This window comes from Argopecten irradians, chromosome 9 (assembly GCF_041381155.1).
Source record: "Argopecten irradians isolate NY chromosome 9, Ai_NY, whole genome shotgun sequence".
Taxonomy (NCBI): domain Eukaryota; kingdom Metazoa; phylum Mollusca; class Bivalvia; order Pectinida; family Pectinidae; genus Argopecten; species Argopecten irradians.
In genome coordinates this window covers 5,963,611-5,981,106 of record NC_091142.1, presented here as the reverse complement: position 1 = coordinate 5,981,106, position 17,496 = coordinate 5,963,611, and the positions used below count along the sequence as shown (strand labels likewise).

The 17,496-nt window shown below is 36.5% G+C and overlaps 1 protein-coding gene across 1 annotated transcript in view; it reads right to left on the bottom strand.

Annotated features, from left to right (window-relative positions):
- Positions 1–11,966: 11,966 nt before the first annotated feature.
- The window catches only part of LOC138331211 (carbonic anhydrase 14-like), a 28,303-nt gene continuing 22,773 nt past the window's right edge, over positions 11,967–17,496 (bottom strand). Inside the window, exon 7 of the mRNA XM_069278694.1 lies at positions 11,967–15,821. Coding sequence (XP_069134795.1) covers positions 15,642–15,821 — 180 coding nt within the window. The 3' untranslated portion in view covers positions 11,967–15,641. The remainder of the gene's footprint in view (positions 15,822–17,496) is intronic.

Sequence of the window (17,496 nt, the reverse complement as noted above, 5' to 3'; positions counted from 1 at the left end):
GGAATTAGTAGCAGTTTGTATCTATGGCTGTATTTTCTGATACACGTGAAGAGTCTATATTCTTAACTATAGTCGTACACTTCTGAAAGTACTGTAACATAAGTGTAGCATGTAGAGAAATTACTTTACTGAATCTTAATCTAGAACCAACAAGTCATCTTAGAATTATCTATAGGCAACATGCCAGGTCCCAATGTAAGTAAACTGTAACTATTTCACAGGCTCCTGTGATAATTTATAAATGCACGAAATTCCTTAGTACACACTGGTAGCCCTATTCTGTTAATTTTCGTTCTCAAACTGTTATTTTAATCATATTAGTTATTATTTAAATATTTACGTTGGTTATATCTGTTTTACTGTTATTATTCAAATTTTAGTTATTTTTTACTAATAGCACGTTATCATTTTCTAGCACACGTTATATGTTTGCTTCTGAGTTATCTTTATCTTTGCATGCGTTAGTCTTTTATAAATGATGTTAGATTCAGTGGCTGATGTTATTATTGATTGTGCATGGTTTTTATTTTAATTTCCCTTGTTATTGCCAGCATGTTACGTGATTTTTTTGCGGAACTTTGTTAGCATTAACAGAACGTGTGATTATTTACGCGACCACGTTGCGATTAAGTTGAAAACGTTATTTTTTCGTGAAAGCGTTATTTTTGCATGCAAATTCCGCTTCTCCATTGTTCTCAGTGACCCCATATGGCGACAGCGCAGTGAGCCGGCGGGCGAGCTTCGCTAGTGTGTTGATCACCGACCCATGACGAGAGCACGGCTCGCAATATTAGTCGACTATATCGCTACCGCATCGCATGTGCTGTGCAATCTGTGCAACTGAACATGGATTATAGTTTTCAGTTACTATATTTGCCATACTTTTTTCTCCAGAGTTTGCAGTCATTGTTTTAATTCATAGAAAATTCCTTTCCATTTCTTTGTCGTCTTTGTAACGATATACGATTAAGGGTTTGGTTTGGATTCGGTCATAGTTTAACTTCACCGTGCAAAGAGTTGATTACTCGGTAATTTTTTGGTGGATAACTTTTTCAACATATTATGCATTTCGAGCTGATTGATTATTACGTTAGAGATATGATATATATATGTAGATATGTTTCTGATAGCGTACGTAATTTGTTTTGATTAACGAAATTATGTACAGTTCTTGAATGGATGATTAAACAACATTATTTGTCCAGGTTAAGCATATTATGGATCAAGTACTGCATATTCAACACGAACATTGCAAAATCTTCTATAATTCTATATAATATTGTGAATATACATATCAAAACTATCAAAGAATTTGTGTCACGATTTTTGCCTTTGCAATTGTTCACGCTAAAATGAAGTGTGTTCTCCTTTCAAGACCAAGATGCAGTCACTCGGAGTCATTAGTTACCGGATACCTAAGATATCTGCATTTCGTTATCAGGATATGTATTGCGGTAACGACTACGAGATATATTTGGTGCGTGACGTAATCGACCCTCTGCGAGGCAGCGCAGCTCATCACTATCAATACTTGCATACAGTGCCGACACACCCACCTGTGATTTTCGAAAACCTATTTTTAGCGATCGGGGATGGTTGTTTCGTCAATTTTCTAATCCGACTGTGTTTTATTTTTGTTAACCGTTTTTTTTTTCTATTAATAGAAAAGTATTTTAGACAGTTTAGATAAAAGGTGTCGGCTTTAGAACTACATTTGGTGCCCATTGCTGCTAATGGAGCAAAAACATGATTGTGGAAACCATAAATTAAACGTCTGTATGCATTTTATTGTACTTGTTTTATATCACTTACCTACTCGGCAATAACCGTATAATATACAGCGAGACATTTTTCACAATAAATATGATGCTCTTTTCGAATGAAAATTATACGTCATGTCTACAAATTATGATTTGATGTATTATGAGTGGTACAGTAGATATTAAGAGTGGTCGTTATGTTTGTTTTGGACAAAAAAAAAATAATATCTAAATGCATGTGTATGTTTGAAATAATTAGAAACCTACAGAAAAAGTACAGAAAATTATGCCCGAGTGATTTCTGAGGAAGTGCTTCACTACGACTCTACGAAAGGTTACTAGGTCGGGTACGTATATTCGTTCTAGGGTGGGTGGTTACGTTACGTAATCTTCAGAATGATCTTCTCACTTAAAAAAATAATAAGTCCAATAGGCAAACTAAAAGTCATCTACAAGAATGTACGTCCTTGTGTTTGGCGATATTTAAACCAGAGACTTAATAGTTTTACATTAATACATGTATTTTATTTTTTGGTGGTATACTCATCGAAATTTGATCTATTGAAATCACGCAAAAGCTGCAGATAACTATAGCATTTAAACTCGAGTCAAAATTCATTTTGTCAGAAACATTTTAATAGTCAATCTGTTTTAGAATAATTACTTCTTTTTATTTTTATCCAGTCAATTTATATCATATATATCTGAATGATATCATTACGTATATAGCTGTGTGTATAGACATGAACATACAGATACAGATGGAAATACAGGTATATAGTTGCGTAATAATTGCAGAGGTTTAGATAGTGTACCGGGGACGTACGAACCAGGGTGGTGACAGCGGACGAGGCGACAGAAATGTTAAAAAAATACACATTTGGAAGAAAAAAGGGTCCTCCTGCACAATTTTCGTACTTCATTTGAGAATTTTCTCCTCGTTACCAACGCTTGTGCCCTCTAACTGCAGATGTGTACAAGGATTATTTGTAATGATATATGAAAAATGTATATATGAATGTGGGTGTGAAATATGGTAGTTCGTTTTTTGTTTTTGTTTTGTATTCAATACAAAATTTACCTTAATATTTTTACGTTTACAGATAAATTTTAATTAAAACTATAACAAAGTATACAATATATGTGCCAAATGCAAGGTAGATATATAATAAAAGTACCGTGAATAACCGATACAATATATGCTTTGTAAAACCAGAGCAAGTGTGATATGTAACTTTCAGTGATTGCGAATACAGCTATAAACGTATTTTATAGTTTAAAAACTATTTGTTAGATTTGAAGCGCTACTTGAAATAACTACCATGCGATTTTTAAAAGAAGGCTGATTTGATATATTACTGAAATAAAAACGGAAACTTTCTTAAAATGCCAGCATAAAGCCATCTCCGAACACTATGTTAAAACAAGGACGTAGATGACGTATCACTTATATATTCTCGATTAAAAAAAACAGTTGCGTAATATTCGCACGAAGGTGTCCCGTATATAAATACTATCGCCATTAAAATTTGACAATAATGGTGAGAATTTTGTTTTGAGACATATTTTCTGATTACACAAAAGTGAATGTCAAATTAGTATGATCGTGACACATAATTACATATTTTATGTTCAAAGAAAATAGAACTTTATAAACGGTCAAGCAATTAAAGCCCTTGCTAAAGAAATCGAGAGCTATAAATATATTACCAAATACCAGAGATTTAAAAATAAATCTCTGCAAATACTAACACCTTTAGATTGGTACACGTCAATTTGATACTCGGTTATTAAAGCTTCCAGACGAAATAGTTGCTCGAATACCGATGTCAGAAGTACAGGGATCTGCGAATTAGTCACAGATTACGTAATCATGGACCCACCAAAGTGCCCTTTCTACTCGTATAAGGTATCATGTATAGGATGATTTTAACACCGTGTTTTGATTTAGACCTCTTAAACGTCTGAAAATGGTCTTACGGCACTCTGGTGGGTCCATGATTATATAATCTGTAACTAATGCTCAGATCCCTGTGTCAGAAGTGGGGTACGGAGAAATAAGTATGTTTACCGGGATCCGGTAGCATGACATCGCAGAATGGACTGCCTAACTCCCAACTACTCATTTCTACGCATTTTTATGTCGGTGTTGAGAACATGGCAATATCTCTCTAATTTCTTGAGCTATTGGGATACTGTTTACATGTTGTAAAACAACAGACAATAACCGACAACTTTTATCTAAAACAAAAATTCATTTGGCAACGTATTTGTTCTCTTTCAGTGAGTTGAAAAATCATGCTAACTTAATTCTGAGTATTTTTAAATTGTTGACGTCGTGTGTCAGACGGCGTAACCGCCGAAGCGTAGATTTGAAATTGTGTCTCGAAATATGCAACAAGTAGCAAGAATTAATACTTGTATTTCACAGTTTTTGTAGTTGATATTGTCAATTTTATGTGTGACCACTTATATTGAAAGAAATCCACTCTTCAAACAATAATTTTCTCGTAGATTAAGTACATGTAATAAGTATATTGTGTACTACACAGTTAACTTAATCCTAATACAAAATAAGAAAAAAATATCTATTTACTATACATACGAAGAAAACCGAGAATCCATTGGTCAAAATACTCAAATATGTAATTCATAACATGCCGAAATAAGTTTTCTATCGCCTCTACAAATTAGATAATGACTTCGACGGAAATCGCGGCCCGGTACAATTTCTAACTTTAACTTCATCGGTACAAAACAAGCACATGTGAGATCAAGATGGGCATAGATTTTTAGTTGATTTTCTCAAACTATAAATTTATTCACAAAAGAAATTTATTATTAGAATATGAATTTTAAAACATCGTTTGATATATGTGACGAAGAAAAAGAAATGTATATTGAATTCCACTTCGGGTCAAAATCTGACACGGCATGTTGATGTGTTGCTTGAAATTCCAGACTTATGCATCTTTAAGAAAAAAAAATGTGCAGTAACACTATATAAGGCTTGCCCAATGTCACATTAACTATCTATTATTTGTCAGGTTAAGTGTCAATAATGACTCATCTCATTTTTGTTTGAAAGAAGACAAAGTTACATAGATTCTAAGATCAGTAGCGTGACAGCACGTTTGTTTAAATTCCATCTAACAAAACAAAGGATCAAATATCGAGACTGGTATGTGTAAAGGACATTTCAAGGTGTGTTCTCATAACTATGCATCACACAATTTTAAATCCTGTACAGGTAAACTACAAAAATGTACGGTGGCCCGTTTGAGCCGTCAAATTACTACTTTTGATTGAAGTAGAACTAGTTGTACATTTATAACTTGACGAAGTGTACATGACCATATACTCTGAAGTAGTTGTGCATTTATCACAACGAAACCACAACGAAATTTTTCGTTATGTACTAACTAACCATTGTAAAATTGGGGGTTTCAGTGGGTTCCGCTTGGAGGGCCGGCTTCAACATACGACCAGGAAGATATTGATATCTTTAGCATCTTTTATTGTCGGATTTCTGGTTCTAATCAGTCCCTATAAAATATACAAATAACACTAATTAACACACAATCGAACGCACTCCAAGTGAGTACACTCACACTTACAAAACTCTCATTTAGATTCGGAGAATTCAAATATTATTGAACAATTTCACACATCTCCACAACAAATACAAATATCAGATTACGAGTAAAATTAAATGGATGTTTGATATTATTATCCAACACAACAACTTATACACTACATACCACGACCAAATAATACAAAATTATCATACTCGATCGGCAATAATCGATCGAGGAAAATATATAAAAAGTTACTGATATATGAAAAATAGATAATTTACTGATTTAGAAAGATTGAATTAGATATTCCAATAATTTACATTAGCCTAAACATATTTATGAAGTAAAACCATTATTCACTTACCCCGTGTATGGCACAAGGGACGTTCATAAAAAAACCTGTTATAGCAACGACAAAGATAATCGTCCTCTCTATCAAGAATCCCAAATAGAAGTGAAGAAAAGAAATGAAGTACCACAACGAAATTTTGCTAAGATTTGTTTATGGTTCATTCTTAAATGTACGATACGTTATATGGCTATTTACATTTATTTGGCCAATGTCATTCCATAGTCGTCGATATCAGTCGGCTGTATCTTCCTGGATAAATATATACCAGGCTTTAAAAAGGCACTGTTTAACATTAGGAATAGGTATATAGAAGTCGAACAACGATCGTTAGGTAAGTTATTTGTCTACCCGACATTCCCAGCTTCTCCATTTCCCTTTTGACCACTGATGATTTTTTGAGTCGTCAGCCACAGCCTACACACCTCTATGTTTTGTTTCACATTACAAAATCTCCATCCTAGATCATCTCTTTTGACGACATTGGATGCATTTGTACCGGAACCGAGAAAGTAAAGGAACGTTTTTTTAACAAACTGGACGAAACGGTATTAATGAATAAAATATTTAAAACATTGGCACGACGGTAGATTTTGTTAGTTCTCGTGCGGGCATTTCTATATTCAGAAATTCGGTAAATCATAATCCAAGATATTTGTATTTGTCGGTAATGTCGATTAGGAGATAACCACAAATAAAATGAAAGTTAGATACGCACTAGTTGTCTTAGCTTATAGTAAGTATCGTGCAATACCATTTGCGTAAAATAAAATAGAGACTAATAGAATCTTACATGGGTCTGTGGAGTGGACAGGGATATCTCAACCCGAGTGAAAGATTTTGGCCGGTCAACCCGAGGCTTGCCGAGAGTTGACGGCCAAAATCTTTCACGAGGGTTGAGATATCCCTGTCCACTTCACAGATCCATGTTTGATTCTTTTTCTCCCATACATAGTAGAAAAAAAGTGATCAAATTCCACTTGGTTTCCAGCTTTTTCATTGCGCCATGATCGCAGGAACGTCGTTATGCGTCAAAATTGATGACGTCATCTACAATGCGCGCCGCAGTTACATTGTACGACGCATGTATTGATGACGTCACGTTATTGTCTGGCGCGTGTAAGCTGTCTTACACCCCCCTGTGTAAGATAGAGATATTTTTCCCTAGCAACCACGGGGTATCCATGTGAAGTATGGGAGAAATTGAAGGCTATTTCGGCAGCCAGGTCGTTTATATAAATCGTAAAAATTGTCGGCGAAATATTACAGCCTTGTTTTACGCTATTTGTGACGTCAAACCAATCATCAAGGAACAGGTACGTGTCAAATTAGAACTACTACTATGACCGAATCCAACACAAACCCTGATACGTAAATCATTACAAAGACGACCAAGAAATGGAAAAGAATTTTCTATGAATTTAAACAATGAATGCAAACTCCGGGGTTAAGTTTGGTAAATATAGTAACTGAAAACTATATACATGTATTCCATGTTGTGTTGCACAGATCGCACAGCACATGCGATGCGGTAGCGATATAGTCGACTTATATTGCGAGCCGTGCTCTCGTCATGGGTCGGTGATCAACACACTAGCGAAGCTCGCCCGCCGGCTCACTGCGCTGTCGCCATAGGGGGTCACTGAGAACAATGGAGAAGCGGTATTTGCATGCAAAAATAACGCTTTCACGAAAAAATAACGTTTTCAGCTTAATCGTAACGTGGTCATGTAAATAATCACATGTTCTGTTGATGCTAACAAAGTTCCACATAAAAATCACGTAACATGCTGGCAATAACAAGAGAAATTAAAATAATAACCATGCACAATCAATAATAACATCAGCCACTGAATCTAACATCATTTATAAAAGACTAACGCGTGCAAAGATAAAGATAACTCAGAAGCAAACATATAACGTGTGCTAGAAAATAATAACGTGTTATTAGTAAAAAATAACTAAGATTTGAATAATAACAGTAAAACAATTATAACCAACGTAAATATTTGAATAATAACTAATATGATTAAAATAACTGTTTGAGAACGAAAATTAACAGAATAGGGCTACCAGTGACATGACACCATATTAGGTAAATTACACACAATAACACATATCTACGTACACGTTTTTGTGTACACACATGCATTTATTGATCAACAACTCTCGTTGATGTCTTCAGATCATGCCTCTACCTAATTATGTATTACTTTTCTCATCAGCATGCATTTTCAATCTGACGATAAATATTTTTATCAAAAAAATGGTCAAGGAACATACATTCACCACATATTACATGCATCTCAACATTTTTGACCAGTCATATTTGTTGTTTTTTGGGTTTTTTTTTTCACATGGAAATCTACAATTGAGATATATCAACATTTTCGTAATAGTCATTTGTTCCAATATTATGTGTCTCTACCACAAAAGTTATCTGAAATTTTGAACATAGGATTAAAAAAAACAACAACAAAAAATCAAATTCAAATCATGTCAAAGTAAGCAACAGATAATTCATCATCTGAGAGGAAAAAATCATGACAATAACAGAAAATACTCCAATGATCGTTTGTCCAACCGTCATTAATATTGTGGCCGTGGACGTCATGTTTACGGCGGCGGTAATGGTGGTCGACGAGGGTACGACAGCGGCAGTGGTGTTATCATGGTCACGGCGGCGTTAATGGTGGTCGTCGTGGTTACGGCGGCGGTGGTAGTGTCATGGTTACGGCGGCGTTAATGGTGGTCGCCGTGGTTACGGCGGCGGTGGTGGTGTCATGGTTACGGCGGCGTTAATGGTGGTCGTCGTGGTTACGGCGGCGGTGGTGGTGTCACGATTACGGCGGCGTTAATGGTGGTCGTCGTGGTTACGGCGGCGAGGGTGGTGGCCGTCATGGTTATCGTGGTTACGGCGCGATTGTGGGGGCCGTCTTGGTTACGGCGCGATGAGGGTGGCCTTCTTGGTTACGGCGGCGATGATTATGGTGGTCCTCGTGGTTACGGCGGCGATGGTGGTTGCCGACTTGGTTACGACGGCGGTAGTGGTGGCCGTCTTAGTTACGGCGGCGGTGATTGTGGTGGTCCTCGTGGTTACGGCGGCGATGGTGGTTGCCAACTTGGTTACGACGGCGGTGGTGGTGGCCGTCTTAATTATGGCGATGGTGATTGTGGTGGTCCTCGTGGTTACGGCGGCGATGGTGGTTGCCGACTTGGTTACGACGGCGATGGTGGCTGCCGACTTGGATACGACGGCGGTGATTGTGGTGGTCGTCTAATCGTTAATGGTATTCATTGCAAATACTACATCAGATATTTTGATATTTATTTATATATCTCTCTCGCTATATTAGAGCGTAATAATGCTTACGCTCCATTTCATCTTCACATTGTAAAGTGTATATTAACACTAACAAGGAGTAGCCTACAGCATTTGTCCCATGTCTATAAATACAGCATCAATATCGTCGATCAAATTTACGTTAATCCCATCAACTCAACGCCATGTGTACGGCATGGATATGTTTTAGCCTGAAGCTGCAGCCTGTTTCTGTCGTAAACGGAACTGATCGGCGTTGATCGTGCGTAGTTACATTTTGTATTATAGCCACTGTGAATAGGCAGATGAAACAGATTTCTTTGATTCAATAGCACTAGGCAAACTTTATTAGTTGTTTCATTACAAAAGATAGGTCCATTCTGTCAAAGATATTTTTGTGTTTTAACTCTTAATTCACATTCCTGATATAACTCATCTTAAATACTCCAGGGGTTACTACCACTGACGTTATATCCACTCATGAACTATCTCATGGTAAAGGTGGTGGCAGTTCAGCAGGTAAAAAAAAACGACCAATCACAGGTCTGCAGAGACTTCCTTTGAATATTATCGAGATGATCGTTTGTCCAACTGTAATTAATATTGTGGCCGTGGTTAGGACGATGATGGCCGTCTTGGTTAGGGGAACGATAGTGGTGGACGTCGTGGTTACGGCGGCGGTAATAGTGGTCGACGAAGGTACGACGGCGGCGGTGGTGGTGTCATGGTTACGGCGGCGTTAATGGTGGTCGTCGAGGTTACGGCGCCGGTGGTGGTGGTGTGGTTACGGCGACGATGGTGGTTTTCGTCATGGTTACGGCGCGATGATGGAGGCTTTCTTGGTTACGGCGGCGGTGATTATGGTGGTCGTCGTGGTTACGGTTGCGATGGTGGTTGCCGACTTGCTTACGACGGCGGTGATTTTAGGTGGTCGTGTAATCGTTAATGGTATTCATTGCAAATGCTACATCCGATATTTAGATAACCTGGTTTATTTATATATCTCTCTGGCTATATTAGAAGGTAATAATGCTTGCGCTCCATTTCATCTTCACATTGTAAAGTGTATGTTAACACTAACAAGGACTAGCCTACAGCATTTGTCCCATGTCTATAAATACAGCATCAATATTGTCGATCAAATTTACGCTAATCCCATCAACTCAACGCCATGTGTACGACATGGATATGTTTTAGCCTGAAGCTAAGCCTGTTTCTGTCGTAAACGGAACTGATCAGCGTTGATCGTGCGTAGTTACATTTTGTATTATAGCCACATAGGCAGATGAGACGGATTTCTTTGATTCAATAGCACTAGGCAAACTTCATTATTTGTTTCATTACAAAAGATAGGTCCATTCTGTCAAAGATATTTTTGTGTTTTAACTCTTAATTCACATTCCTGATATAACTCATCTTAAATACTCCAGGGGTTACTACCACTGACGTTATATCCACTCATGAACTATCTCATGGTAAAGGTGGTGGCAGTTCAGCAGGTAAAAAAAAACCGACCAATCACAGGTCTGCAGAGACTTCCTTTGAATATTAAGCCACACAGTCAACCACAGAGTACCGTTATTCGATTTCTTTGATGTACATCAAAGGACCACATGACTTGTGCAATCTATTGGCTCCAGTTTTACATCGAGATAGTTCAGGGATGGATATAACATTAGTGATAGTAACCCCTGGAGTATCGAGGATGGATATAATTTGACCGGATGAGGTGTGGTCTTCGGTACCCATGGCGATATTCATATGATAAGGTCAAGAGTTCAACTACTACAAGAGGCATAACACAAAGATACCACAGCCTCCAAAAAAAAAAAAAATAGATAAATAAATAGATAAAAAAATAAAATAATAAATAAAATAAAAAAGGCATTTAAACACAATGTATAAGGGTAGGCCGTTTATTAAATGACCCTGACTGTTAATAGGACGTTAATCCTATAATAAACTTCGTGGTGATAATAAACAAACCACATCTCCGGTCAATGACCAGGCCTTTGTTACCTTGCCTAAAGACCGATGTCAAGCTTGAAACCATATCTCACATTATTCTATATGTTTATCGGTTGGTCTTTTAGAATCTTGATTAATAATAAGAAGTATTTTCCTGATCCAAGCAAATTTATCTTTATTGCCTTGATTACATTTCAAAATCTAGACTTTAATTTGACAATTCTTTGATGTCATATGCTTTTGCGCAATTGTGCGTTTTTTCGAGTACATGGCTACCTCCGTCTCCTTCCTATTAGGATAAAAAAGAATTGAGTTACATTATACGTGTCGTAACTGGGCGAAAATTATGATATGTTATTTTTTTTTCTTCCTATTGAAAAACATAAGGTTTGATGAATTAAGCTTTGGAAATCGTTCAAATGCTTCAGAAGCGTTAGTTGCAACACAGAAGATATGTACTGTAAAATTGCTGCTTTTTATGTCTCACGTAGATGGGAACATTTCAGCAGAAATCACTTTAAACGTACTAGTATCACTGTAAAAATGTGAAATAAAATTGTAGACCAGAATTTGGCTTCATGCTCTGACCGTACATCACCATAGATGTAAATGTAATGGTACTACCAATGTCATCTGTTCTTGTTTGTACTTGTAAAACTAATGCATTGAAAGTACTGTAATTCTCAAAATGATGGTAATTTTTGGTGTTAATGAGATTATCTTGAATCGTAATTATGAATATTATGAAACTTTAATGTGCCTCAGCGAGTGAGTTAGGTTGCAAATTCCGAAATCACCTGATTTTCATCTCAAGCTGCGCGAAACAAGTTTTCAATCAGAGACACTGAAATTCGTCCTAAACTTTGCTTGTTTTGGATGAAGATAAATGAAACAACTTCTCACTTGTGTTGTACCACCTTTCATGATATTATTCATGTTGTTTAATGAAAAATGTCCGAACAAAGAAAAGAAAAACGCAGAAACGTATAATGAATTACCTATTTCTTTACTTTTTTACTCAAAACATTTATCTATATGGTATACAAAACTAGCGGAAGACTTATTGAAACACAGCAATTGGAAATACTGATGGCACACCATCGGTATTCTTCGATACCCCAGGGGCTATTATTACTGACGTCATATCCAATCTTCCCCTGGGCTATATCACAGTACAACTAAAGGCAGTTCAGGAGAAAAAAAATCTGACCAATTACAAGCATGCAAAGACTTTCTTTAAAGACAACAGGGAGAGCGACGCCCAAATTCAAAGCCACACAGTCAACCACAGTGTACCGTTATACGACTCTATTGATGTACATCAAAGAACTAAATTACTTGTTCAGTTCTGTTACCTCCAGTTTTACTATGAGATAGTCGAGGGGCGGATGTAACGTCAGTGATAGTAACCCATGGAGTATCGAGGATGACCATCGGTATCTAAAATAACTATATTTGTTATACTATAATGTTTTCGTAGTCCGTCAACTGAATGACACATATGCTGGTCGCTGGTAGACTCCTGTTCTATCAGAGTAACTTCTCTTTACTGTCGTCAATACTGGCAGATTGAACAAAAGGGAAGTCACTTTAATAAATCAGAAAATCTCAGCACTAGACTGTATTGTCTGCCGTAGTTTTTTCTACTCTCCGTTAGGTTTCGCTCCAAAGATACAATTAGTATTCATGAGCACAGTCTAGCGGAGAGAATTGGTACTAAGACAGGTAATCCAGTCTAGTCCAATTACAAAATCTCACCCATAGTAACGCTTATCAATCGATTATAATTGAGATCTGTTTTCTGCATGGAAACAATTGGAGCAAAAAACATCCTCGATATTACAGGGGCTATTAAAAGTGTCATTATATTTATCCTGGACTATATCATAGTGAAACTGAAGCCTCTGTTTGCGACAACTGATGAGACAGGTAGTTTTGTTCTTTGATGTACATCAAGCGACTCGAATAACGGTACACTGTGGTTGACTGTACATGTGTGTATCTTTGAAATTGGGCGTCAGTCTCTACATAATCTTCAAAAGACAATTTTGTAGGCACGTGTTTTATTAGTTCTTTTCTCCTGAAATGCATTGAGTTTTGCTGACATAGTCCAAGGTGGATCCCGACAGTGTTAGTAACCCCTGGAGTGTCGAAGATGAAGAGAAACATACTACAGTCATTTTAGTTTTGGTTGATAGAATGAAGGACCGAGCTTCAAGAACATTGACTCAAGGAAACTAATCTTTCTTAATAGAAAACAGTTCCTAACTTAAGTATTGTTCTTTACATTTCTATGCTTTTCTATAGAAAATGTTAGATTAAGGAGTTTCAAGGATTGTTCGTGAAACTGGGGCCATGTGATATTTCTACTTCCCTGTGTCAACGCTTTTCTCTTGCATGAAGAGCCTTTTGTGTAAAGAACTATAAAAAGATGACAAATTCTAATTCAAATAACAATACATTTTATACACACGCACACAAGCCAAGTAGAAAGCAAGAAAGGAAATAAGATATGTAAAGTTTATTACAATACTAGATTTATTTCGGTGTGATATTTTAGAAAACCGAGATAACGAATATTGTTACTTAGTTCATGATTGTTTGATTATGCATACAATATTATTTGATAATACACTATCTAGCAAAACAGTCAATATATAAGGTGGAGTTACTAGCTTATCCCATACATTTTTTGATAAGTAAATATAATCTACTTTACTTACATTTTCGATGTACATCGTTGATGACTGACACATTCATGTCAGTGGTGAATGTAGTCCCTTGAGATATGTGGACCAAAATAAAGTGAATCGTATTGATGGATAAAGCTTTTCATAGTGGCAGATAAAACTTCGTATTGATGAATAAAGAACAAGTTTATTCGGCAGTATTTACCGATCAGAAAATGTTGTAGTTTCAAGATATATACCGTGTTGTTGATATAGAAGAAAACACTTAATTTGAAATTAGTTATATTGAAATACTGCTTAATTTGAAATGAATTGTAATTCCTGCTCACACGTATCCATATATTTTTCCTTCTTGGCTATGATATTGAAATCTGGATAATTTGAATAGATTTCCAATTTCTCAGGGACTTCAGTATAACCAGGTTCCACTGTATACAGAAAACATATTCTCGTTCATATCTAAAAAAAGTTAATGCAAATCGTCGCCAATATCTGATTTACACAAATTACAATTTCTCTCAAACGGAAAGTTATCAGAATAATTAAGTTTACATGGTGAAATACGGTGGATGGATCCCAAAACATAGTAATGAATGACTCATCAAAGAATGTGACATGCAGTGAATAAAACATCCTCGATATTCCAGGGGTTACTATCACTCTCGTTATATCTACCTCAGGAATATGTTATAGTAAAACTGAAGGCTATGTATGCGACAACAATTAAGCAAGTATTTGAGAGTTGAGCGTCTCTCTCTGTTGTTTTTCAAATGAAGTCTCTACAGGCCTGTGATTGGTCAGTTTTATTCTCCTGAACTGCTTTCAGTTTTACTATGACATAGTCTAGGAGTGGATGTAACGAGAGGGACAGTAACCCTTGGAATATCAAGGACGTGTATTATAAGTTGCATATTAATATTCAGACTTTTGGATCAACAACGTTGAATCTATTTCGCGTCAAGTGCATTTTTTCACACTAATACATTTTCACTATCTTTTTCTCACTATTTCTAATTGGCAAATATTGTACATAATGGCAATCAAGCTTTTATCTAGATACATTCTACATGTGCTAATGGCATTACATTTTTGTTATTGTTCGACATTCAAATAAATATCAAAAAAGTTATATCAATATAGCAAGTTGCCATTGCATTTTCCATTCTTCGTGTAACTATATTTTTGGTAGTTTTAATTTGCAATGACAATAGAATCAGAATACCAATGAAAACATGCTATATACTTGTGCATTTACACAATTGACCATTCGAACATTTCCAGTGTCCATTGTGATATTGATACCATCATTTGCACGCAATAAGTAAATGAAAGTAAATATTCAAGAATTTGAAGAAGTTAAGAAAATATGGAATAATTACAAATCCACACAACATCCGATATTCATTAAACTTATCCTCGCACTGTCACACTAAATATTCCGTATTTGCATATTACAGAGTTACCTCCCTTGTGAGTAGGGATCTGTTGTGACGTCATCGTTTTATGAGAGAAACTCAGAATGGACTTTTCTTTGGAAATGTATGAAGTAACAGTCTCAAACACATGACGCCACATTCAATTACTATCTGTTATTGCAGACAACTCTGTAATATGTAAATACAGAATTCCGTCTTTGCATATTACAGAATTACCTCCCTTGCGAGTAGGTATCCATTGTGACGTCATTATTTTGTGAGCGAAATTCACGTTGTTTTCTCAGAAAAGTATGACGTGACGCTTGCAAACATATGACGTCACAATCAATGCCTACCCGTAAAGGAAGAATTATATGTTCTATGTAAATATTTATTACTCTTTATAAGAACAGCTGTCTGTCCTTGTCGATAGGTATCGATAGTGACGTCATTATAATGTGTGCAATAACTACGTCACAAGCAGATGACGTAACAGTCAATTCCTACTAGCAATGACAGAAACAGTTTTAATGTGAAATACAGAATAGATTTGAAGTATCTACAAAATAGAAAGTAAAAATAGCACCACGAGAGACACAGGAAGTACGGCGTTAGAATAAAGTGCTGAAGCGGACGACTCCTTGGTCAACCGGAAGTTCCTGGTTATAGTCGGGGATCCATTACTTCTGGTGCTGGTTTTCCTCTGGGAGATGGGGAAACGTGATCTCAACAGCTGAATCTGGAATATAATTATATTAATTTCGTTATCAAATGCAAAGTCATGCCGTGGTCAATGTTTCGATTTTTAGAAACATCGAATAGATATTGAATATATTCCAATTGATACATCACTCGAGTGGCATTGTCATAGGTTAAGTATTGGGTAGAATCCGTTTATGACAATAACACACCAGTGGGGTATCACTTTTTTTTTTTTTTTTTTTTTTTTTTTTTTTTTTTACTGTCCCGCCATTTTAATCCGACAGAACAGCAAATAACCGCAACCATCTCACTACCTGTCCTCTCTGGCGTCCAAAACGAAAGATCTCGTCAATGACCACTTCTCGCGATATTTCACTTGGAATATGAATATATTCCAATTGATACATCACTCGAGTGGCATTGTCATAGGTTAAGTATTGGGTAGAATCCGTTTACTATAACACACCAATTCTGTGTCACTTCCATAACACCTCCACAATACCCAACACTTATAATTTTAATCTCCCCCAATACTTAACTAATTAATGTTTACAAATGAGACAACACGCATATTCTTGTTTCTCTTTCTTTTATTATAAATGCAAACAATTTCATTGTCTGATAAACATCACAGAAATACATTTATGACTAGAAAACCTCACACTTTACATTCCCTCCACACTAATGATTTCTCACATACAAGGTATAGGTATTTCGAAGCCTGATATTGCTCAATTACCCCTTAACTCAAATTATACCTTACCTATCAACTATATGGAATGATAAACTGATATAACACCTAATGAATACATAACCATGGTTAGGATAACTTTCCAATCATGGAATAAGTAACATAATAAATTCACAAATCCTGCTAAGAGACAAAGATCAGAATGCCTTAGGGAGTTGAGCTGTTGTTCCTACTGCCTTGTACATGCCTTCTGCTTTATCGGCTGACATAGAAATGTTGGCGAATAGAGAGGATACTGAGCACGAGTCAACAATCCTGGCCAGCTCGGTATACCTATCCAAACTCTTATTGGAGAACCATCCCACATGCCCCATAACATCCGCTGCCTGACTTGCTGCCCCAGACAACGATAGAGTAATAGCACAACCCCTCCGTAAACTGTGTGGGGTCTCCCCCGCGTCTATATTAAGATGTCGTAAGTAGACTTTTAGTCGCTCATACACCACCGAATACGATAAAGGACAATCACTCAGGACAGATGTTCTAGCTCTATCAACAGGACGAAACAAATAACCTGTTCTCAAATCTACACCCATTTTACCAGCTTCGGTCACATACTCCCTAATAGCTTTAACTGGACAGACTATTGGATTATTAACGGTCTTGACCGCAAATGTATTGACCCTACCATTCCCCAAAGTCTTCCCTACACTATGACGAAACAAATATCCTCCATCTGGCAGATCTCGTACCTCCTGTGCCAAGACTTTACCTAGATCACTTGCCCTATCTCCTGCAAAATACTGTAGCAAGAAAAATGCTCGATCCCTTTTGAGAATAAATGTCTCACTTATCCTAAGTTCCATATGATCTAAGCACGCCAGAATATACTCAGAGATGAGCTCTAACTTCCCTAAAAACATTGGTATGGCTTGTCTCTGTTCAACATGTGCTACCGCCTGTTCTTCCTGTACCGCCTTCACGTATTTGCTTACAACATCACTATCCACAGGGTTACCCA